This window comes from Neodiprion pinetum, chromosome 3 (assembly GCF_021155775.2).
Source record: "Neodiprion pinetum isolate iyNeoPine1 chromosome 3, iyNeoPine1.2, whole genome shotgun sequence".
Lineage (NCBI taxonomy): Eukaryota > Metazoa > Arthropoda > Insecta > Hymenoptera > Diprionidae > Neodiprion > Neodiprion pinetum.
The window spans coordinates 34,007,801-34,031,326 of record NC_060234.1 but is presented as its reverse complement, the minus strand read 5'-3'; the positions used below and the strand labels follow the sequence as shown (position 1 = coordinate 34,031,326).

General features: G+C 44.5%; 1 protein-coding gene across 3 annotated transcripts in view; it reads right to left on the bottom strand.

Moving 5' to 3' along the window:
• The window catches only part of LOC124215215 (ras-responsive element-binding protein 1), a 49,665-nt gene that overhangs the window by 13,631 nt on the left and 12,508 nt on the right, over window positions 1–23,526 (bottom strand). For 2 of the 3 annotated variants that reach the window (XM_046618318.2, XM_046618320.2), the window contains exon 1: window positions 4,179–4,985. The exons of the other annotated variant lie outside the window; for it this stretch is intronic. Coding sequence is in view for 1 of the 2 variants with exons in the window: in XM_046618320.2 (XP_046474276.1) it covers window positions 4,179–4,239 (61 nt within the window). In the remaining variant the exon portion in view is untranslated. Of the gene's footprint in view, window positions 1–4,178; window positions 4,986–23,526 lie in introns of those variants that run through there. 3 annotated transcript variants of the gene reach the window in all.

Below are 23,526 nucleotides of genomic sequence, written 5' to 3'. Positions count from 1 at the left end.
CGACGAGTGTAGATATAACGAGATTTACCCCCACGTTGCGTGTATAAATATATATGGTATACTATCTATAACGTTCGTACTCTACCTACACGTAGCACCTACAACAACACATCGCTATTTACAAAAATAACCGTTCGGATCGAAAAATGGTGTTTTGTTATCGAGACACGCAGTGGCGGCGACGAGGATGCGCGGAGCTCAACTCTGTCGTCTAGATTGGAGAGTAGGTAGATCGATTGGCTTGGTGGAGCGGGAGTCGAATTACGGATGCTGCGCTGTAGCCGGCGCTTGTGATAGAGGGCGTGTCCCTTCTACGCATCCTCCGCGTCATTGGTCGAGGCCCGATCTCTCGACGGTTGCTTTTATCTCCTTTTTCTCTCCCCCTCTACTCCCAGTGCTCACCTCCGTCGACTCGACTCCCACGCGCCACTAGAGCAAAGATGGCGGACAACGTCGAGCTTTGCGTGTTGCGAGAGCTGCTGCCTTGGCAACCCCGGTTCCCGGCTGCCGCCCACCCTGGTTACGTAAGAGGATTTGATACTTAGGCCCTGGAGGACCTGACGGGACTCCGCGAAGCCGCCTCGAGGATAAGCTTTTCACCTTACGACGAATCAGTCCGGCGGTACATCCCAAGTTTTTGCCGTACGCTTTACCTATTGCGAATGACTGATCTCGCGAAACTGCTTGTGAAACTTTGCATCAAAAGGATGGAATTTCAATTCCACGAATATCTCGATATTTTTAGCTGGATTACACCCGCCTTTGACTTGTTATTACAAATTTGCCTATAGCAAATAATCATATTTACAGAAGCTAATAATCGTAATTACATATTTCCTTCGATATAAAAATAACGAATATTATAATTGCACTCAAAGCCGTAATAGATACTTATTCGACAGAAGAGGTCAACATCCGAAACATGCTCGTTTGGAATTCGATGCGTGCAGGGAAATAAGGAGTTGCAATCTTAAGCAAATTAATACAAGATTAAGAAATTATTGCGCAAACATGTAGGTACGTAGCTGTCGATCAGCAGAGCAAAGGTCATGTGCTTGTGGGGAATTCCGGTCTTCTGCTGGGCGCGCATTGTTTCGACGCTGCTACAAATATAAACATTCGGCATGCACGTATTACAGAGTAGTGCGAATGATTCGTACACCGGAGGATCGCTTGCAGCTAGCGGAGCTTTGAGGAAAAACCCTTTTACACATCCATGATCCATCGCGCAATGGTTCTAGGTATTTCTCGAGTTTATTCTCTCACCGTTCAACGGTCGTAGTGCACAACGATGACGGATGAACGTAACACGCAATGATAATCGCGGTACGTATAGGTATATTATGCATACATACATACATATATATATATATATTATATATATGTGTAGGTAAATATACATGGGTGCGCACGAAAGATGTGGATGCAGGCTTTTTCCGTTTGTATAAAACACTGGCGTAAAACGATGTTTGAAGGATGGTTACCAGGCAACGCCGTCCGGTGTTAGGAGTGATCTATAATGCCTAGGTATACATATACGTAGCCATGTCATGACTGCAGCTATAACATCCACAGCCCCCGAGGGGGGCGGCGGAGGACAGTGGGTGCAGGTGGTGTCGCTGGCGTGTGAGTCGTTCGTAAAGTAACGAGGTAGGGGAGAGAAATAGACGGAGGGTGGTGCAACCTGGTTATGAAGCCAACTTCACACCCGACCCCACAACCCCCGCGGCCCGTTGCCGCGCTCAAGATATCGCAGATTACGTGGCCCAACCGGATACAACCGCATAATGCCGTCCCTCCACTCCGCTAGGTACAAACGCATCCCGCAAAATCAAGAACCAATTTTTTCCGAAGCTCGACAATGATATACCGACGATTTACAACTATTTGGGTGGTGAAGAGTAGGTAACCGGGTAATGTTCGTGCACTGTTACATGCCGTGCTTTGCCTACGCAACGCATACCCCAGTGTCCTCTATTAATTCGGTTCTTGGATTTCTAATTAGACGTACACCCGCGGCTTAAATATTTCCGAATATAATAGGTAATTGCAAATAACCAGCGGGGTGGATTTATCAGAGTACCTTCAGCGTCTCTGGAATGGCGCGGAGATTGTAAGGGTACAATAGTCGGCGAAGTACGTTGCAGTTACGACTCCCGTTGAGTCAACCATACACGAAGTTAGGTATGTAATATAGAACGGTAACGCAATACCGTTAATGCGTCTATACATATATGTAGGCATGTACATACCTATATCGGGGTTGTTTGCGAGATGGAAAATAATATGTATAGGGGGTTGGTGTTCGAGCCACACCCTAGAGGCTGCGAGAGGAAAGGTAATATCGAGATGCGATTGCGAATTAAAGATAATGCTGGCGATGCGCGATGCGTGGCACTAAGGCTGAACAGCGGCGCGTAACTCTGAAGTAACGAATTCCTAACTGCCGGGAAAAAACGCTGTTGCATGGAACGTACGGACAGGGAAAGTTTACGATACAATCACTGGCTCTCTGCGACGAGAGCAATCGGGATGACGAGTTGGGCGTGCAATGTACCTGTAACGCGTTGAGATTGTTTCGGAATAATCCTGACGTACGCGAAACGAAACTGAGTTTCACAAATAACGTACGAGTTACACGGTTCGTCGTCGAGAGATTTTGTCACGAAGGAAAAGAAAGACCATAAAGCTCGCACAGCAGCAGCAGCAGCAGTAGCAGAGACGAAAATATTTGGAAGTTATTTAGATAAAATTCATGGGACACAAAAGGTCCTTATCTGAGTGGCCGCTGGCTACTGTTTGCTCCTTTTTCAATAACCGTTAGAAGGAGATTAACGATTCCTCGGACACGTCATTCCACGAGACCTTCTCGTGTTTTGGTTTCTTCGACACACACACGCAGCAACGCGATCTGCTCGGCTGGAATCGATGTCTCTCGGAGAATCTCAAACGAAAACAAGTCCTCCTCTTGAGTGAAAAACACACCGACAGGGGATAGTTTCGATTATACAATTTGAAAATAACGGAGCCGCGAGAAGTACAAGTGCATATACAAACAAGACACGATTGAATTGGTACTCGCGATAAGCGCACCGCACTCCGGCACTTATACTCGGGTATATCGGAATTGTAGGTGTGCCTTTGCGCTCGGGGGAAGACCGTAAGGACCACATAAACGAGATTAGCTCTTTGACCGTCAGATAACATTGGGATCGCGTGGATTTTCCGTTGGTTACGGCCGTTGCGCGAACAATAATTATTCTACGGACTCGACGGCGTTGACATCTCGCCTCAATTGTACAATTCAAGAGGGCGACAAGGTTGGAGTGGGATGACGGGAGGGTGCGAGTGGGGGGGATTGGAGAGCAAGGAGTTGTGATTGAGTTATCGATCATGGCCGGCAGGGGAGAAACAGGCAGGTGCGTAACATCGCACGGACATAAACATTAACGATCAATTACACATTAAGGTGAAATCCACGTCGGTATAGATTCTGCCGGTCGCGGGAAGTGGGAAAAAGTTGTATACCTATGATACATAATTAGGTTCGACGAAATATACGTGTGCATATATATATATATATACGTATATACATGTGTATGTATACGTATGTAAACAGTATCTATGTACACTTTGCCGCGCAAGTTGTAAACGCTGACCAATAAGATCATCGGCCTTGATCAGACTTGTATCCCTAATCTTAAATATCGAACGTTATCGTATCTGTGCCAGATATCGTAGCAGATGCGCATACCGTTGTTCAGGGTAATTAGGGGAACCATGACGCGCGTGTATCTACGCATCCAACATTTTCTCAAAGTTTGATGATTCGGGTGAAACCGAAGTTACAGCAGCCGGAGTTAGCGGCCAACCGTGTCTAACTTTTTGTAAATAGAAAAATGCAGTTTGTATAGCTTTGTCCTCATGTAAGATTCTATGAAAGTATCCGGGGTCCGAGGTACGTATCTCACGAAATTTTGATTTTTGGACCCACTATCTTAATCGAACGAACGTCAGAACGTTTGACAGCTAATTCCGACTGCCTAGCTTCAACGTCGTGTGATTTGCCAAAGCAAAATTCTCGTCTGTCACGACTGTATGCATAGGTATACATAGTATGCGTTACGTGTAAATAGGGTATATAGAGATAGCAAAACATTACGCCGGATAAAACGTACCTTTATTAGAATAATCCATGTTAACGCAGCAGCTTTTCGGAAGGTGAAATCCAATGACCATATAAAATCCTTCGAGAGACAACTCGTTGACACTGTCGATGATTGTTTATTCACACTGCCTAATATAGATGTTTCTGCCGGATTACAAGGTAAGCAATTTCGAACATCTGTGCATAGTTCGTGCCGAACAGAAGACGAATCACTCGAAAATACCTAAATCTTACAGTCACGCTTCATCGTTACACTAGCTGCGGATTACGTTTTTCCGACATGAGCGGAGAAATCTCCGGTATCGAAAAACGAACGATAACAACGAGCGGGAATAATGTCAAACCGTGTTATTCAGTTCACTCCCGGACGTGTATGTTTACAATGATTTAAGATCATACTACTGTCAACATGATATTTACACGCAAGAAAATTTTCAGCTACCAAACAGGGATTTAAGTTAAGAAGAAGTGTAAGATTAGTCGAAGCACACGAAAATCACACACCCAACTAAGAATACATATCAGTTTATTTTGTCCTTAATATTTTACACAAAAACACGCGCACACATATGAGATCACTAAACCATATTTACACAATTACAAGTTTTACGTGTACGCGTAAGTATACATTTATTATTAAGCATATTTTAAATGTTTTTATTTGTTTAGGAAATTGACCGAAGATCGGTGATGTCAATGAGAGTTTTAAAGCCAGTCCGAATATTGCAAAGAGTTTGTTGCTCTATTTACGTCGCTTGACTATCCAGCGCGCGTGTTACCGGGCTCGCGTCCCGAAGAAGAGTGACTCTTGGCTCGTTGAATTTCTCTCAACCTGTCCGTGAGTGCAGCTCATCCCCCTCCGTCCTTGTCTCGCCCACGGTCGTTCGTCGGCGTATCCCCACCACCTCGATCTCTCGCTTGCGCCCTTCTTCTGCTCTCCGTACGGTCGCCAATGTGCTTTCCTCCCTCTCCGCCGTTTCCCCTACTAGCCGCTCCAGCGATGCCCCCACCCTTAGCGCGGACGAGACGCTGCGGCGAACGAGACGATCCTCCTCGTCGTCGAAGGCTCGCGCAGGGGGAGGAAGGTGCCGGAGGAGAGAGCGAGAGAGAGAGAGAGCGAGCTGGCGGTAGGCGGGACGGGGGCGGGAGGGGGAGAGGGAAGAGGCTCTTTCCTATCCTCCCCCTCGCATCCCTCGCGATGCTTCACGTGTCTGTAGCTGTGGCGATCGACCAGTGAGTTACCCCGCTTCGCCCCGCCTCTCTTCGCCACTCCGTCCCTCCGCCTCTCGCCGCCGCCCTATCGCCTCGTTCCGGAAAACTTGATAAAGGCGACACAAGCGCGTTGATACCGTACCGAAGGTGTCCTCTATCCCCGCACCACGCTGCAGCGCTGCTTCGAATAGTTCTTACGATGTTGAGATACGCGAACGCTCCGATGCACGGACAGGTAGATTATACATACCTGTGGGTACTGTACGCACATGCATACATACGGTTACGTAGGTACACGTATGATGAATTATTGTACGGAGGGGACGTGCCTCGCCTCGTCCCTGACACGCACGATGCGTGAATTCGTTCGAGGAGCGGTGATGCTGTAGCTGATTTCGCGCTGGTTATTCAACGTGCTTCCTAACTAACAATAAGACAATATAAGCTCCGTACCGACGAGAGTGCGCACCGTTCATCTACCATTGCCCCGCGTTGCTGGGAGACGCTGTGAACCGTGATGGACGCGTGTGCGGTGGAAGAGAAAATAATTCGAGCCTTGTGCTGTTGCAGCTATACGGAGTTACGGGAGAAAGAGAGAAAGACGGACAGGTCGATAAATAGATAGATGGATAGATAGATGAAGTTAGATGAGGTTTATTTTACGCTGGAGCATAAAATCGGAAATGTACAGATAAATGCAAATTGCAAGTGCGAAGAGAGAGGAAGAGAGAGGAAGCGAGAGAGGGGGAGCGCGCGTGGTTGCAGGCTTTAAATTAAACATACGGGGACTTGAGTATATTCTTTTATTGTAATCATATAGCGGCACAGCTTGTGATCTAGCTATGCATTCGATATTATACCTAGATATACCGTGCGCAGTGCATATTGGCATAGATTTATACGAGGGTGTAACATATACGGACATAGGCATAGACTTTCGAGGTAGTGAGATCACGATTTGAGGCGTCGCGTTACATCGCTGCTGCATGCGAGTTTTTATACATTCTTATACGTAAGCGAGTATGCGGTGTCTTCTACGATCCGATCTATATGCTGTATCCGTATAACGTCTCGTTTGAGAATAGATCATGCGAATTTTGTTCTGTGTGGAGATGACGATTCTAGTCTCTAGATCTTTGAGAAGTAGACTTAGCAGAGACACGACAACAAACCTCACGGTGCAATAATATAAACTTCCGGTGAGCCGAGGAGGAAAAAAGCGAAACGGAGCATTAACACTGCGAGTGACTAATTATAGTAAACAAAAAGGTCTTTGTAAGCTGTAAGATAAGTCGTAAAACAATGAGGATAAACCGGTTGTTTCTGGAAATCATGCCGCTATTAATTTATGTATAAAATTTCAACCGGCGATTGTAATATACCTACATGCATAAAGTGTAACAAGAAAAAGCAGCTGCAATTACACGTCACAGATGATAGGCTCACCACGGCTATATCGATATTACATCATTTTATTAATTTATCCGTTCGTTATGAAACGAATCCAATGGTCATTATCAATCGACAGAAACCTAGAAGCTAAGGTTTCTTGCATCGTGAACAGATTTGGAAATTTTTCAAACGACGTGCTGCTTCCCGTGACTGCGAGGCGTTGCAGCCTGCATATCACCCCCTTGATTTAAGATTACATGCTTGTATTCGATTCTCGATATGTCGAACGAAGAAAAAAAAAAAAAAAAAAAACTGCAACCATACGTGTAACGCAATAAAAATAATTAATTTGCACTCCTACGACCGCTGCGAGATTACGCGTTGTAAGCGAAAAGAATTGACGCGAATTCAGTTTGAATATCCGTAGAAAAATACTGACGATTTTATTAAACCGTTGCATAATATGAACCGCAAAAACTGCACGTCACGGTGTTGCCGTACATCATAATAAGTCACACGTCACGAAGAATCAAATCCTTCCAGAGGCGTTACAAGAAGGAAAATCTGAGTAAACGAAAGATTGATACAAGAAATATGGAAAAAACTTCCAGGAAATATAACGATCAAGTTTCTCGTTCCGATACGTATTTTCTTTATAGTTTGGTAATATTCCTCTTCACTCGGCGTACGTTTGGATTTCCCGCCTCCGTAAACACGTATAATATTGTTTACAACATCGTTGTATCCGAGTCTCGTTCTTTTCGATCACACATTCCGTTCGACGGATGAAATGTTAAAAAAAATACACTCGCTCAAAGGAGGTTGCGTCCGAATCGGCAGGTTTTCGTTTCGCCTCCAGGCGTTGTTTTCTGAGGTGTCCAACGTACCAACTTGCACCGCGGAGACGATCGCCCCGGGTGTCGATACCGCAGCCTTGGCTTTTCTCTAGGTACCCCGAATTTCATTTTTACAGGTGTGGGCTCTGGCCAGCATCGTATCACTAATTACCCAAGCCAACAGTTGAATTTACCTGTACCGGATCAGCGCTGAACCCCTTGGGCTACCAATGCGCTGCGGTTTAAGCCGCGATAAACATATTTGGAAATCCCCGATTCCGACGCTTCGTCGTACGAAGTCATCTGCACCGATCTTAAGATTAACAACATGCTTGGGAAAGTCACGGACGGACCGTAAGTCAGCCGAGCCTTTGGCCACGGGTCGCAGCTCCGATTCGCCCCAGGTGTATGCTAATTTCGCTACCTGGGATTCACGCGTTATTAATTCAGAGTGATCCGAGGCTGCGACGGTACAATGTACGTACCGCCATGGACCAACGTGCAGGGATATGGCCAGGACTCTGCACGCGGAGTGTTGTGCATAATTAGAATTGTCCATTATTTTTTTATCCACCTCCTTTATCCGGGCTGAAAGTCAGTTGGCTTTTGACCGTTGGATATTCTACCTGCATGAAACACCGCGTCGCCTCCTAGGTAATAAAAATCTTCCGAATATCCATTTCGTGCGCTGAATGTGTTACGCGCGTCATCTCATCCTTTTACCCTTAAATTGCAGTGATAATTTTCGTGTATAACTGGGTACGAATAATAAAATCAAACTTGCGTGGAACGAATTCGACATTCGACGTTCGACGTTCGTCTGCCTGCCGTTTACCAATGCAAAGCCGCTTAGATTTTCTTAGAATTTCAACATTTGAAAGGAAAGACTTTTACCTCGGTCTAAACTGTGACTCACGATATCACTTTGCGATTTAGGAAGAGCACGAATTCTCGAGTCCTCGATTGCTATTCTACCTTCTTCCAATCTCATTAGGGTCGCGTTAAGCTGTTCCCTGTTACTCGTAGTCTCATCCGGTACCGCCGCCCTAACAACCGATCCGGCACAGTTTCAGTGCTAACTTCTTTCGTCGCCGAACTTACTTTTATGACCGGACTCGAGTTAACAACGCGTTTGCGCGTTATAATTGCCTTTTTCAAAAGGCTGACTTATTCACTAGGTGCAAATATCCAACCCAAGTGGACGCTGTACATTCTGACCGTGGAGCCGTGGTACGTAGGTAGGTAATTCCTTTTTATTGCGGTCAGGCCATAACAAAATATGTCTCGGCCCCATGGTGACTTTGGGTTATACGACAGCTATGCGGGTAATTGCAGGCCTCGCTATTACTGTAATTTGAAATTTCAGGTACTTCTATTTTCACCTGATTATCTCGGTGGAGAATTTCTCGGAAAGTTTGTCCATACACATATTTTTCCACGCCCCATTGGCACGGCTTGATTTTATTATACACTCTGTACCCGAGCTCGTAGGCAGATGGATTTGTACTCGTTGCAGTGACGTCACCGCCGTTTCAGCGACCGATACTACCGTGATTTAGAAACTCTCATCGTTGCAACAGAGTGTGAATACGTACGGCGACTCGTCTTGTCCGGGAGTCTTGCGACACTTTTCGTTACTCCGCATGTATGTATATGTCCGGCGATCCTATCGCTTTGTTCTCCTTCTCGTCTTCCGGCTAGACGACGGCGGATAATTACTGTACCCAGAACCATTACAACGTTGTTAATTACACCGTGTGCAATTGTCCAGACATATCCTCGAAGACGTCAACCTGGATGAATACTAAGCCCGGAGACGCCACCGATCCTGAATAGACGAGACATTCAATTAGATTTTATGATCTTTGTATCCTCGAATGTGGAATCCCTGTTCTTCCGTTTCGTCGCTTTAAGGGTCGTTAAATTTACTCGGTCTTGCGTTTCTCAATTGCCGCAGGAACATTAAAAAATAATAACCGATACTATGATTTCGAAAGATATTATAACGACGGCGATTGACCAATTTCCCGGAGCGATCTTTAATCCCTTCTGGCAAAGAGGGAATTATTTCTGATTTATGCGATTGTTTGCCTCTTCGACGCGTATTTTTCATTTTCTCTACGAAAGATTTCGAGCGAGCGATTTGAAAAAATTAAATTTCATTAGTGTACGTATACCCGAGTAAAGACTTTGACGAGGCAAACCTGACGCTTCATCAGGCCCCGATCAGGTTTGCCTCAAGCAACCCATATCGAGGTAAAAATCGTATACGAAATATCGTTTAGCCGTATATTATTCTTACAGGTGCCAGCAACTCATTTGCTGTAGCCTTCTTTCCGCATCTACGTGAAACTAATTGTAAGTGATTTGTTACACAATTTCAAAAATTAATAAATCTGATAAATCGTTTTCCAAAGTCTGATCAGTCGGTGCTTTGACCGGCCTTCATGAGCGACTGACGATGCCTGATAAGGCAGCAAGGCAGGTCGGACGAGGTCCTGATCCTGGCGGATTGAAATTTCTACTCGGCTAGGACCTGACCATCGAATGTGATCAGGGCCTGACAAATACGGACTGATCAGGCGATTCTGCAACGCTGCGTTGCAGCTTGATCAGGGCCTTATCAGACAGCCTGATGTCAGTCTGATGAGGCTGTTATACCGGACTAGGCCTTACGTCAATTTCTACTCGGGTAGTTGTACATAAATATCAGTTACGGTAGCGCAAGCACATTTAATGCTCCAGCTGAAAATAAGAGTTGAAAAAAAAATAGCGTTAATAAATATTCGCCTGTACAGAGTATATATGTATAGCACAACCGTCTTTGCAAGGCTGTTTCTGCCGTAGTTACTCACATTGATAGTTGATAATTGAAGGATAATTATTACCTTAGTGAGTAATTGTTTCAAATGAGATAACTATCTATGTACACCAATTTATTGCTGCAGAATATACGTCGTACAAAAATATCATTCTCTTATCAAAATACCCACTGCGTATAATGTAAGTAGGCATTATGTGAATTCCATGTCAACTATATAAATAGCGCAAGTGTAATGGCAGCAAAGAGAACATTATATCATTTGTTTGACATCCTGTATTTTCGCTCCAGGCAAACGGAACTGTCCAACTAACCTTGCCTTTGAAAATTAAAAAATTCCTTCAAGAGAACAGAACGTGGTGAACAGATGATAAGTTTCCGCGAAGAGAAAAAAAAAAAAAAGAAAGATATATACTATCCGGAGGCAAATCGGACTTGATGGCAAGCGAAGGATAAAAGAATTTTCACAACTCGAACGTAAAAATATAGGCGGAATAATGACAAAGACGCTATTTCCCAATGAATAGCGACGGCGCGTTGGGAAATATAGCGAACCATTTCGTATGATATCCGCATTCACTCAGAATCGTCACTTTTGCCCACTCGTTGCTCAATATACTATTTTGGCGGAAGCATAAGCTACAAGTACTTGCTACTTAAATGACAAGAAAATCATACAGTTTCCAGCAAACTAGTTCTTCCAAACATTCACTACCGATAAGGTTGTCTTACGCGTCTTAAAAAATATTTGCCCTTTCCCGCTATCCGTTTCGCCCTATTTGCCCGTATCCACGATGAGTCACTATCTTGCTTAACAGGTAGAGTTGAAGATTGGCACACTCAGAAAAAAATTCGTTGAATCAAAAAAACGTTATTTTGATCCACTAAATGCGACGTTCACGGGCGGCGAAACCATTATTTGGTTATACAACAATTTAAAGTTGCACAAACTAAATGAAAAATACTTCTGGTGACTAAATTATTGTTTAATATAAATACGACAATTTACAGTTAACGAAATATTACCTTGAACGACCTATATTATATTAATATGAAAATGATTTTGTTAATCTCAATATTCTACTTTTTCATTCTACAAACGCTTAATCAATACAAGATCGTATTTTGTCGGTTTCAAAAATCTGTTAACGGGACCGCATGTTCAGTTTGAAAAATCACACCTAGGTACAAGCAACTGAAAATTGAGTTCAGTATAGCGTTTCAATCATTAATTGAAACAACTTATTTTTTGACCATAGCCTCACATCGTTCGCATAAAGAAACGCTCAGGTTATAAAGCAAGGTAATCTTTTATTAGAATTAATATAAATTTCTATTGACGAGACTAAATGAAATCAAAGGAAGTTCTGCAATCCTTTGGAATGGTTCCGATCAAAAATGAAATTGTAATTTTTAACTCAATGACGGTAATTGGTATATTTTACAGTAATGCTAATAATTAGTATTTTTTTAGTTGAAGCGATTGCACGCGCTCAGCCGCAGGTACCCCTTTATTCAACCGGATCATTGAGTTGACACTAAACTAAATATTGTTTGGACGTATCAAATTTTACAATCAAAGCAATCGCATAGTCGAAATAACTCGTTTGGTTGATTTGACCAGACAGAATTTATTATGTTAACTACGGTATATTCATTCTCACAAAATAACGATTGAAGCAACAATTTTTCATCTCATTGACTATATGGATCTGGTTGATTTAACGACTTTTTTCTCTCCATGCAGTAGATCTACACATCGCCGCGCCGTTGAAAAACAATATAGAGTTCAAAACCCGGAAGATATCCAGGAATAAAATATTTCACCTATCGTAGCCCCAAAGCGAAGCGAGCCGTCAGGATACTCTGTAGGATTCCTCAAAGTAACCCTACAGTCTTTGCCCTATTATGGCAAACCTATTTATTTTCACAAATCAAGTACTGCTTAAATGGTTTCTTATAGTACCCTAATCCGTCTGTGGTTGCGTTGTGTGCACCGTCGTATTGTTGTGCAGTACATTGCATTCGCTAACGTCTTGACTGCTTTCAGTAGTCAGGTCGCTTAGTAGCTTCTAAGTTCGTTCCGTCTTTCCCTTTACAACAGAGACAGGCCTGTTGTAACAATATTGAGCGCACAATAAATATTTCTGATTAGGCGACCCGTTGCGCACGTGCTCATCCTAATGAAAAAAATTTTCAGGTAAAATTTCAAAGGTCATTGTCCTTATTGAAACTGGATATTCGTCCAATATACCCGCTATCTTAGGGTGTAAATAGGCATTGTTCAGCTAACTTGCAGCTTGACCATGAAACTACGATGACTAATATTGTAATTGCCAGTTTTTGCACGTAAACAGTGAATTTGACACGGAGTATTTCCGTGCGTCATTATAGGGTGGGTAAGCATTGCGAGACTGCACGAGGGAAAAATCTGAAGCAACGCCAGCGCTCTGCGATGCTGTGCAAACAGTTCCGAGAGTTTTCGAGTGATAACTGAGACGCGATTAGATCGAGGCTGTTTGCGTTCTACCCATGTTTGAACTACGACATAGTCATTGGTCCATCCGGTGGTTCAAAGTCTTTCGATACTTAGATAAAACCATCATACAAAATGTCACGGGTCTTGAAAGCCTTGCATGTAACTAATACAAATTTCAGGGTTCTTGGGTTCTTACTCCGGCTCTAATCCGCAAGTACAACGAAGATATATTGTGGGTGAATTTCTTGGTCTATTGAGCATTCCAGGTACAAAGTACCTCCGGGCACTTCGCGAGCAGCTAATCCGGAGAGTACATAGCTGTGTACTTAAAGGATTTGCATAGAAGATGAAAGATTTAAACTCTCAAACTCCGTGAGTTTTACGGTTTCCGTGTACTGTAAGTTGCAGCGTACCGAGCCGGATTATAATGGTTCGGGATTTCCGTCGATTGGAAATACGAAAAACACATAGCATTCGACCGCTGTATCTTTTGTTGAAAATGTTGCTTATAATTTAAACTTTTGACGCTTTCATGCATAAATTTTTACTTACATGCGATTCGCTTGAAATATTGCATAAATGGGCTTTTGGGGTGGCTGATTACGAATCTGAACTCGAAATTCGAAAGTTCGAATTCGTGGATCCAATATGGCGGACGAACAAAAACATCAAGAAGAAAAATTTCGAAAAAAAAATCTTTTCGGAAAAGTATTGAAATTAATAAAATGCTGCAAGAAAAAAAAAAAAAAAAAAAAAAGGTACGCAGGCGTCCCAACGCGAATTAAGGGGTAGAATCACCCAAAATTTGGGATGTACCGAAAGTTCCACGCTTGAGCGGCAGCTCAGCGGTCGCCGCTAGGCGGTAATTTTTCCCGCAGTAAATTGCTCATGCCTCAGTAGTAAAGAGATGCCAGCACTGATATCTCGTCGCTGCACTCTTAGCACGAACCCATCGTAGGGCTTCCGCGTACCTCCTAAGTTCAAGGTTCTGTTGAGTTATTGGAATCAATAACAGCAGCTATACGCTATTCAGGATTATCGCAGACTGCACAATAGCTGAAGGGAAAAAGGAGGATACTAAGATTCCATGTGCAAAATATAACGACCTTAATGTAAATTATTCAGTATTCGGTGATTCTCAGTAAATTTGATAACTGAAATACCGAGCTGGAACCGCGACGGGACAGAGAGAACAATATCTACAGGCATTTTCTCTCACTCTAATCGGTTGACTTATTGTTGCTGGGGAAAAATACAGACTTATACAAGTATACCTTCTTCCCGCTTGTCTTATCGCTTTCCTCGTCTGGCGGTTGCTCGGCGCTCGCTTGATCGTGCGATGGAGAGAGAGGACCACTGCAGGACTAGCTCTGTCCTTCGGTCCCGGCTTCAGCAGCCTCGTAAGAGCGCGCAGTTTATCTCTATGAGTCTATGCTCCTCGACTACCGGCTTTGTATCTTACTGTACAGTGCACTCAATAGAGTTGCTACATGGTTAGAAGGAAAGACGTACGTTAACTTAGCACAACCACTTACAAAAATCGAAATAGTATCTCTCGGATAATTTGCCGCTAATTAGCCGTGAAAAAATTTATTTTACAGCGTGTCAAATTTTCGAAAAAATCGATGGCCCTGCAAACTTCACAAAAAGATAGCACAACCACGAGTAAAAAAACTACGACGGGTTAATGATTGGTGATTTTGAATGGAACCGTAATTTGCCACTAATTAGTCGCTGATGATCAGTTGTAGTCATAATGACAGTTGGAGCCCAAATTTTCGAAAAACTTGAGGGTTATGCCAACTTCACACTAAGACAGCATAACCGCACGAAGAATAACTACTCAGGGTTGATTGTAGGGTATTGCGAAAAGTACAGAAATTTGCCGCTAATTAGCCGCTACTGACCCATGGAATTTTGAAATTTGTCGAAACCTGAATTTTTTTTAAAAAATCGATGGCAGTGCTGACTTCTCTCGGAAACACCACAACCGTGTGCTAATTCTGCATGGAGGGTTGATCGTAAAAAAGTTTCCAAGGCACCGAAATTTGCCGCTAATTAGCCGCTACTGACCCATGGAATTTTGAAATTTGTCGGAACCTGAATTAAGAAAAAAAAAACCGATGACAGTGTTGACTTCTCTCGACCTGAAACTCTGTCGAACCGTCCCCTCGCCTCTCGCCGCTGTTTCAGCCACCAAACCGTCAGCTGTGAGTTTTTCCGTGTGAAAAATAATACTGTACATTTGTACACCATCGATTTTTTCGAAAATTTGACACGCGGCAAAATAAATTTTTTCACGGCTAATTAGCGGCTAATTAACGGCAAATTATCCAAGAGATACTATTTCGATTTTTGTAAGTGGTTGTGCTAAGTTAACGTACGTGAAGGAAAGCTGTTTTTCAATAATCGGAGGCCCCCCGCCAGTCACTCTCGAGCTTGCAAAGCATTGCATTTGCTGTGCTGCTCTGCACAGACAGTACGGGAAATTGACGACAGCGCTGGGTCGGCTGTGTTTGTCCAACCGAGGGGTTTTTCATTCAGGGACACTCGTACTAACGCTCGGTCTCTATTCAGAGTTGTGCTTGAGAGAACAGCTTAGGCTAGGGAACGGGGGAGAGCAACCGAGTACGAAAACGGGAAGCGGCCTTATTGAGAGTAGCCCTGGCGAGATAGTGCACCGAAAAATATTTCATTTTTATAGCAACTAGAAAAATGCAGTAAAACGGGTATCGGCAAAAAAACTGTTTGAATGTTGTTGGGATTACGCCTAACCATTTTGCGCTATTGTCGATTCTTTTTTGGTAATTGCAACGCAAAAGCAGTTTGTTCGGTTTACTGTACTTTTCTAGTTAACTAAGGCTTTAACATCAATTTATTGTTGCGCGAGCATTAAATTTTCGCAACGGTTGCAAGAAAATATAGCAACAGTGATCGTAATGAGGAAAAATAGTAAGAGATACTAGACTTTCTGGTAACAGCTACAAAACCAATTTTCATTTTGTACCTAAAACTATATTTTTCGATTGTGGTAAAAAATGAAAATAGTTAAAGAGTGAGCGGTAACCGGAACTAAAAATTTTTCTCAGTGTGCACTGTATTTTGTTCACTTCTCGGTAAATTTGAATACAGAAGTACTCCTCAACTATGGAACATCTACCTTACTGTATTACTATATTATTACAGGATAATGAGGGGGATGACGGACCCCTTGAAAAATGTCATGTCGTATTTTTATAAATTTGATATATTCACCAAGTTTCAGAGCGATACGAAATACTCGCAGCTCGATAGACCCTCCAAAAGTTTTGGGAAAAAATTGTCTTTTTAAACATATTTTTAAACAACAATATTTTTGACAAAAGCCATTTGCTCCGTAATATAAATTTTCTTGGTCATAAGTATTGACAGATATTATCAACGACTTATTCAATACAGGTAGAATTAAAGGATGCAGTTACTGAAAATAAAACGTACAAAATTTTTTGCCATAATTTTTTGGAGGGAGTCCTTTGTGCCCTGGTATTTTTTAAGTTTTTTTTTAATTTTTCAAATTATGGCAATATAATGATGAATTGGTTCGAGATAAATCAAAACAACTTGTATCCGGTGCTCAAAAGCCACAAAAAATAAATAGCGGGCTAGGGGTCCCTCTCCTGTCGAGAGAGCGTATTGTAACACATTCAATACTCGGTAAATTTGAAAATTGTGATACGAAAGTTTGACAAGCAAAGAACTCCGCTTCGAAGAGCATAAGATGTATCCTAACGGATTGAAATACGGTCTCAGCCATGACGTGCAGAGTCGACGAAGCGAATTCTACAAATCACAAATAAACGATTGTTTCCTTGAGATACACGCGAATCGATCATAATCGTTGTTCGATCGTTGTGTCCGTCCAAGAAAGCGTCGCCGTCCGAAGGACTCGACGAAAGTTCATCTTCGATCGGAGCCTTAAGACTTCTCGCTGCACAATTCGTGCCCTCTCGCAATGTCGTCGAAGAAGACGGGATGCACGCGCGTATGCTTGCGTCTCAATTACGCAAGTTGAATCGACGTGCGTGTGCGGGACGATAGCGTTCGATCCGCGGCGTTGTCGCGTTCCTTCTTCCTCTTGGTCCCCCGTCTTTTCTTCCTTCATGGGCGTTGGACGCATCGCTCGCACACAGAGGCACCCTTGAGGCCCTGCAGCGAAGCGGCAGGTAGAAGATGGAACGAGTACTCGGACGAGGGGCCGCAGGGGGGGGGGGGGGGGGGAGGCAGGCAGATAGATGCCGGTACAAATCTTGCATACAAAATAGACGAGCGAGGCTAACTAGGCGCAGGGATATTTAGGCTATCTCCCTTCGTGCTGCGACTTGCGCCCATTCGACGTTCAGTCCGGCACGCTTTTTTATTTTTTATTTATTTTTTCTTCATCCTGATGCTGAGCTTTTCTACTAGTTATAGATACGCGTGTTTCCACATTATACACCGTATGTGCCAACCAACTTGAAGATAAACCAGCTCACGCATGCGTGTAAGCATTATATGGATATACCTGCGTGGATTACCCGACTATATTGCTTAGGTACCTGCATATGTACAGATTCACGCGGGAATTGCACGGAACGCGTGTGTGTTTCTTTTTTTTTTTTGTTTTTTTCTTTTTTATCACGCGGTTGTTACGGTAGTATACGTACCTCGGTTATAAAACTATTCAACAGTATAGTGCAAGAGTCGTACTCGCGGCATTGTGCTCTGTATTCATTGTTATTGTTATTATTATTATACAAACCGTGCGTTAGCATTGGAACGCGTTTACATCTCTCATCACAGCATCGTTTATCTAAAAGAACAATGACTTAATCACGCTCGTTAAATATTATATTAATCGTTTAGAGGGATATGAATACAACTGAAAAAGTATAAGATATCCTTGAAGTAGACAATCGCATTTCACTCATATTATATGTATGATATACGAGTATTTGAAATAAGCTTGTAAATTACAGACATGTACGAAATTTTTTGGTCAGAATCAGTTGCACTCCGTGTCTATTTATAGTTCAGAAAATTATTTTTCGATGCTGCTAGAATGACTCGATTGATTCCAGGCCCGTTCCACAAAACATTAACATTCGTTCAAAGTCCGAACGAATCCGACTTTTCGAAAATTCCTCTTTTTTGTTTCCTATTATAATATGTCGAAGAAATTCCGGCACCACCTGTTTAATTACTCATGAAACGCAGGGCGAATGCGGCTGAGCGGGACTCGATCTCTCTCTCCCTCACACCGTCTCTCACACTGTCTCTCTCACTCTCTCTCCGGCGGGTGAATTTTGACGCCCGCCGTATGTCGACGTCGAATATTATATATACACCGTTTGAGCCATCAGCGGTGATCTTATTGCGGCGTCGATGAGATCCGAAACAGATGTCCCTGCATACCTGTTCCTCATCCGGAGCCGCAACAATTATATCCTCGTCAGCCGTGGGGAGCTGGGAACCATGCCGAAAAAGAGACGCGCTATGGTAGCTTTGAGAGCTGCTCGCGAGATATCGGGCCGGAACTCCCGCGGAGTTTATCTCAGTCTCGGCACCTTCGACGTCCAAAGACGCCTTCGACGTTCCAGCTGTAAGGATGAACCGCGAGTCGTGATCAACTCCTATCTATATATTCTTTGTACACGTATGAGATAAGAAGACGAACTCGCGTCACGCCGCAAACGTCATCCGTAAACTCTCGGTGATACGTAGATATTTCTCGCATACCCACATACAGCACGTAGTTCTCATCACGCGCGGCCTAGAAACCGTACGTACCATCATGCGTATTACGTACGATCCCGATACGGATTAGGGGTTTGGAAAAATCCACACACTCTGAAGTTGTTAGCTTTCCAATACCGTATACTTAATCGATCGTTTGTTTCCGTCCATTTATACAGAGCTGACTCGATCTACGGATTGTGCAAAGTGAAATGTTTTCATCCATTTTCTTTCTTCGTTTCACCAATTAAAGTAGAATTCGGCAAGAAATTCGCGACAATTCGAGGGATCAACTTTTCCGAGAGCGTAAATGGTTGTAAAAAAATGTAATAATTTAAGTCAGCACTTTTGGCCACTCGATGCTGTTGTTTTCTTTACACACAGGTTTAAAATCTCTAAGGAGCCCGTGTGCCACGCGGGTATAAAGCTGAGAGGCGAAGCTAGCTCATTCGTAATCAACCCGCGCTCCTCTCAAAGATTGGGACGAAAGAGATGAAAGACAGTTTGGAAACACGAAGAGCATAAAGAAACGCGTTTATCCGTATACTCTCCCGTCTTCCGTATACACGGAATACCCAAGACAAACACCCGCCGCACGCACACAGAGAGATGGAAAAACGCACACGCGGGCCAGGGTGAAACATTTATTCGTAATAGGAGAGAGACGCTCCGCTAGCCGTGAAGGTAGACACAAGTGTGCTGCAGCGCTGTACCCACACCCACACACACGCGGGAGCGCACAAAAAGGCAATAAGAATAATAATAATGATGATAATACGATAATACAGCACACACGTGCACACGCGACGAGCGCACGTACCGGACAGAGAAGGAACGAAGGCAAGAACGAACGGCCACCCACACACCGCGGATCTCGGCAAAGAGATATAATATAGATGGATAAAGATACACCGGCACCTATACAAACACAGATGGGGTAAATGGCTGTGGGATAGTCTCGACGGTCTCGACGAGTCAGGGACGTTGGGAGGCTGCGCGTCCGTGCGGCTGACGTGGGAGACAGGTAGCGTACTTCCGGTCGGAGAGCCATTGTACCGCTCGGGATGTAATATTGTTATGTATGATGCTGCTGCTCCTGGCGGTGCCCGGCGTTGGCTTCTTTCAGCCGGGCTGCTCCCCCCCTCCTCCCCCGCCTCGCCTCGCGTGGGTGAGTCTTCCTCTCTGCGAGGCCTTTCGAATAGCTAAAAGCGCCAACCTGACCCGACAACGTCGCGTCGGCTCGGCTGCAGGGCTTCCTTCTCGTCTGCCTCGTCGAAAATTACCGAATTATAGGTACTTAAATTCTCTCCGATCCTCGCCCCATTCCGATAGGTCTATACGTCTAACGTTCGCGATGACACTCCGTCTTAACATCCCCGACGCGGTTTGCGCCGCGTAGAGTCGTGCGGGATACGGGTCACGGATGCCGTTTGCGATTGCGGTTGAAATTAAGGTCAAATCGATCCAAGAATAGGATCAACCTGTTTTTACTCAACGTTTTATCGCTTGAAAAAAGTTTGACGCGAAACGAACGGTCACAGTCGGCAAGGTAGTCGATCGATGTCGTACAAAAATGCTTCGATTCAAATCGGTCGAGGTTTGTACAGGTATAACGGCGTAGATAGCAGGAAAACGTTCGATCGGTGATCCGTACGGAGGCGAGAGTGATTCGATATCGGAATACCATGTGCAGTCAACGATATATCAACCCGCTATCTCGAGGCTCGATACCTGCACGCGTATGTACGCACCTTCGGCTCGCTTAACCACGGATCGGCGCAAGTGTGGGTGAAAGATACACGGAGCTTTCAGAGCTTGCGGTGCATCATCCGACTAGGTTGAGTCGAGCATCGGATACGTGACAGGCGTGCGGAGGGGGGCCGGGGGAGGGATTTCCTTGGTCTTAGAAGCGAGGGTAAGAATTGAAGGGATCTCGAATCCCTCGCTCGATTATCCGATATTAACGAAAGTTTCGTACGCCACATGCCCGTAGGCGTATCGCTAATTGCGCATTCGGCGTATATAAGGAGGATCGGGCAACGCTGTCGCGGTCGAATTTATCATCCGAGACGCTGGATGAAATTGGACGGCACGTACGGGGCACACCTCGGAGGAGATTAAGAGAGCTGGCGAGCAGTCAGTAAGTCAGGGGAGAGATGTATCTTATCTGAGCTTGCTCGCGGACGAGTGTAACACTCGGCGTTTCGTATATATACCTACGTATAGGTGCGATACCGGGAAATGAATTATCGCCAACGTCGTTATTGCCCGTATAGCTGGGCGGGTGTATAGCTCATCTCCGGGGATCTCCGGGGACGAGTGTTTTACCGAGGCGTTACTTTCCTTTTGTTTTTCTTTCTTTCCGTTTGCTTATCTGTTTGTTCTCCTCTCCGTTTTCATCGGGTATAAATAATCATCTTTGTACCTGCACGGACATTCACACACACGAGCAGACCTCCCGACGTGTATACATGCGATTGTACATGTTCCGCGGTATATTAACGCGAGACGTTTATTCGGGCTTGTTCCTGCGGTGACGGTGATCGTTGTTACAAAGGTGGCCTCTCTTGGCACGAGAGATTATATACGTCTTCTCGTGTACACAGGTGCTGACGACGTCGGAGGATTGCGCAGATGCTGGGCGTTGAAAAGACAGGTATATGCGTGTTACCTGCTTCCACGACGCGTTGCCGCGTTAGCGCCTGTATGTATACACGCTGTATCGAAGTTGCCTCTTCACACCCCTTACACACCCTGGCACGGCCGATGACGATATGATATTCGATCGTTTGTCTAATGTACGGTTACGCGGCCGACGAGCGTATATTATCGTAGAAACAATCTGCAGGCTCCAGACTTTGACGGGAGCGCTTCGACTCCAAATATGTTATCCGCTTCTTTTCACACGTTATTCCGTGCTGTGAGATTTCATTTATTCCATTAGACGTAATTCCTAGATTACCCTTTATCGCAAGCAATGATACCGCGATGTCTTTCGTTTCAGATACACGCATGAAAACTCACCGCGCTTCGTCATTATCATCGTCACCATCGTCCTAGCGACACTGCGTCTACAATTATTCTAGACGATTAACCAAAGCCTCCCAACGCGCGTCTCTGTGCATCCGTATTGCTGTCTAATTCTTCTTCATGCGAGTAAGAATTAAACTGCGAGTGTGTGTGAGAGTGAAAGAGAGAGAGAGAGAGAGAGAGAGAGAGAGAGAGATCAAGGAAAAACAGAGCAATCGTGAGTGCGTTTGTGTGAGAAGGTGATGTTTTCCCTCTTTCTTCGGAAATCGAAACGTTTCCGTAGAAATGCGAACGGATGCCTGTATGGCCAGCTCACTTGGCTGCGGTCTGCAGACACAAGGAGCGGAGAGGAGGCTCTCGGTGTTCGCACTCTAGTCGCCTCGCGTTATTATACGCGGTACCAACGGGGGCACAGCTGGCGAATCACCAGACTGTGAAGATACAATAATTCGTGCTCGTACGAGCCGTTCCAGAGCCGGTCTCGTCCGGAGCTGACGGTAGGAAGGTAGGAAGGCAGGCAACGACGTAGGATATAAAGATGAGTAGTCTCCCCGGCGCGCTTCCTGTATTCCGTATATAGGTGTATCTTTTAGCTACCGGCCGCAACAACCGCACACTCTTCTCTCCCGAGATGTTCACGGTACAGCAAATTCCGTTCTCCGAGCGGAGATTCTTGCGCGTATCTCCTCTCCTCTCCTCTCCTCTTCTGCACGGACGTCTACCTACACAGACATGCGCACACGCGACACGCAGAGGCTCGCGAACCAACACACGTGTGTACCGCATACGCGCGTCTCTTCGCATTTCTATCCCCCTTCGCCTCGCTCTCCGCCTCCTTGGTGATGAACTCTGCGGCAACGCGAGATAAGGAGAGCGAGGGAGAAGAAGGAAAGAGAAGGACGCGTTATCACATTTATAGGCAACTGAGATAGACCGAGAGATCCCAATCAACGTGCACGTGTTTCGGGTCTGCAGAGGCGAGGGTGACCTCGAGGATTGGCCGAAAAACACACTTAGATTCGTAGTTTCTTTACAGTACAACGTATCTATGCACAAACAGTATATATACGTATGTATATGTATACATTATATATATTACAATGGATGGAATCACCCGTTTTGCCCCCTTTCTAATCATATAGTAGTCATTGTAGATAAAAGACGTATAAGAGCTCTCATATCTTATGAAACGAATAAGGCTGCTGCGTCAACAAACATTGTAAAAACAGTCCTGTTTCAAACACATTTTTCCCACCTTTTAATTTTGCCTTTCTTGCTCACTTCTCCGTCGCTCAACGAACCCATATTTAACTTTCGTGATATCCAAAACTTTTACGATATATAGGTATATTCGACACATCGACAATCGTGTTTCGATATTATACATATACATGGCGGGGTTGCAGGTTGTAACTCAGATTGCAGGATCGCAACGCGATGAAGGTACAGTAGACGATAATTGTGAATAAGATGCCGGATCCATGGAATCGCTTACATCCTGGTGCAGAGAAATCCGTACAATTTATATAGTACATGTAATATAAATGCTGTAACAGGACAGGAAGGAAGTCACTATATCGATCGGTTATCGCACGTGCGTTCTAATCTCCAGTAGATCCTGACATAAATTGGAGCCGGAAGGGATAGCCTTCCCCTTTCCGATTCCTCCTCCCCCTCCGCCGCCTTCCCGAGCCTTCGTCACTTCCTTCTTTTTTATACCTTGCCCCGCATTACCGAATACACACTTGTGTCGAGGAATACGACAATCTTTAGGAATTCTTCTTCGCTTAACCCGGTTTCGTACTTCCAATTTTTTCGTACTCTTCTTTTTTGCAAT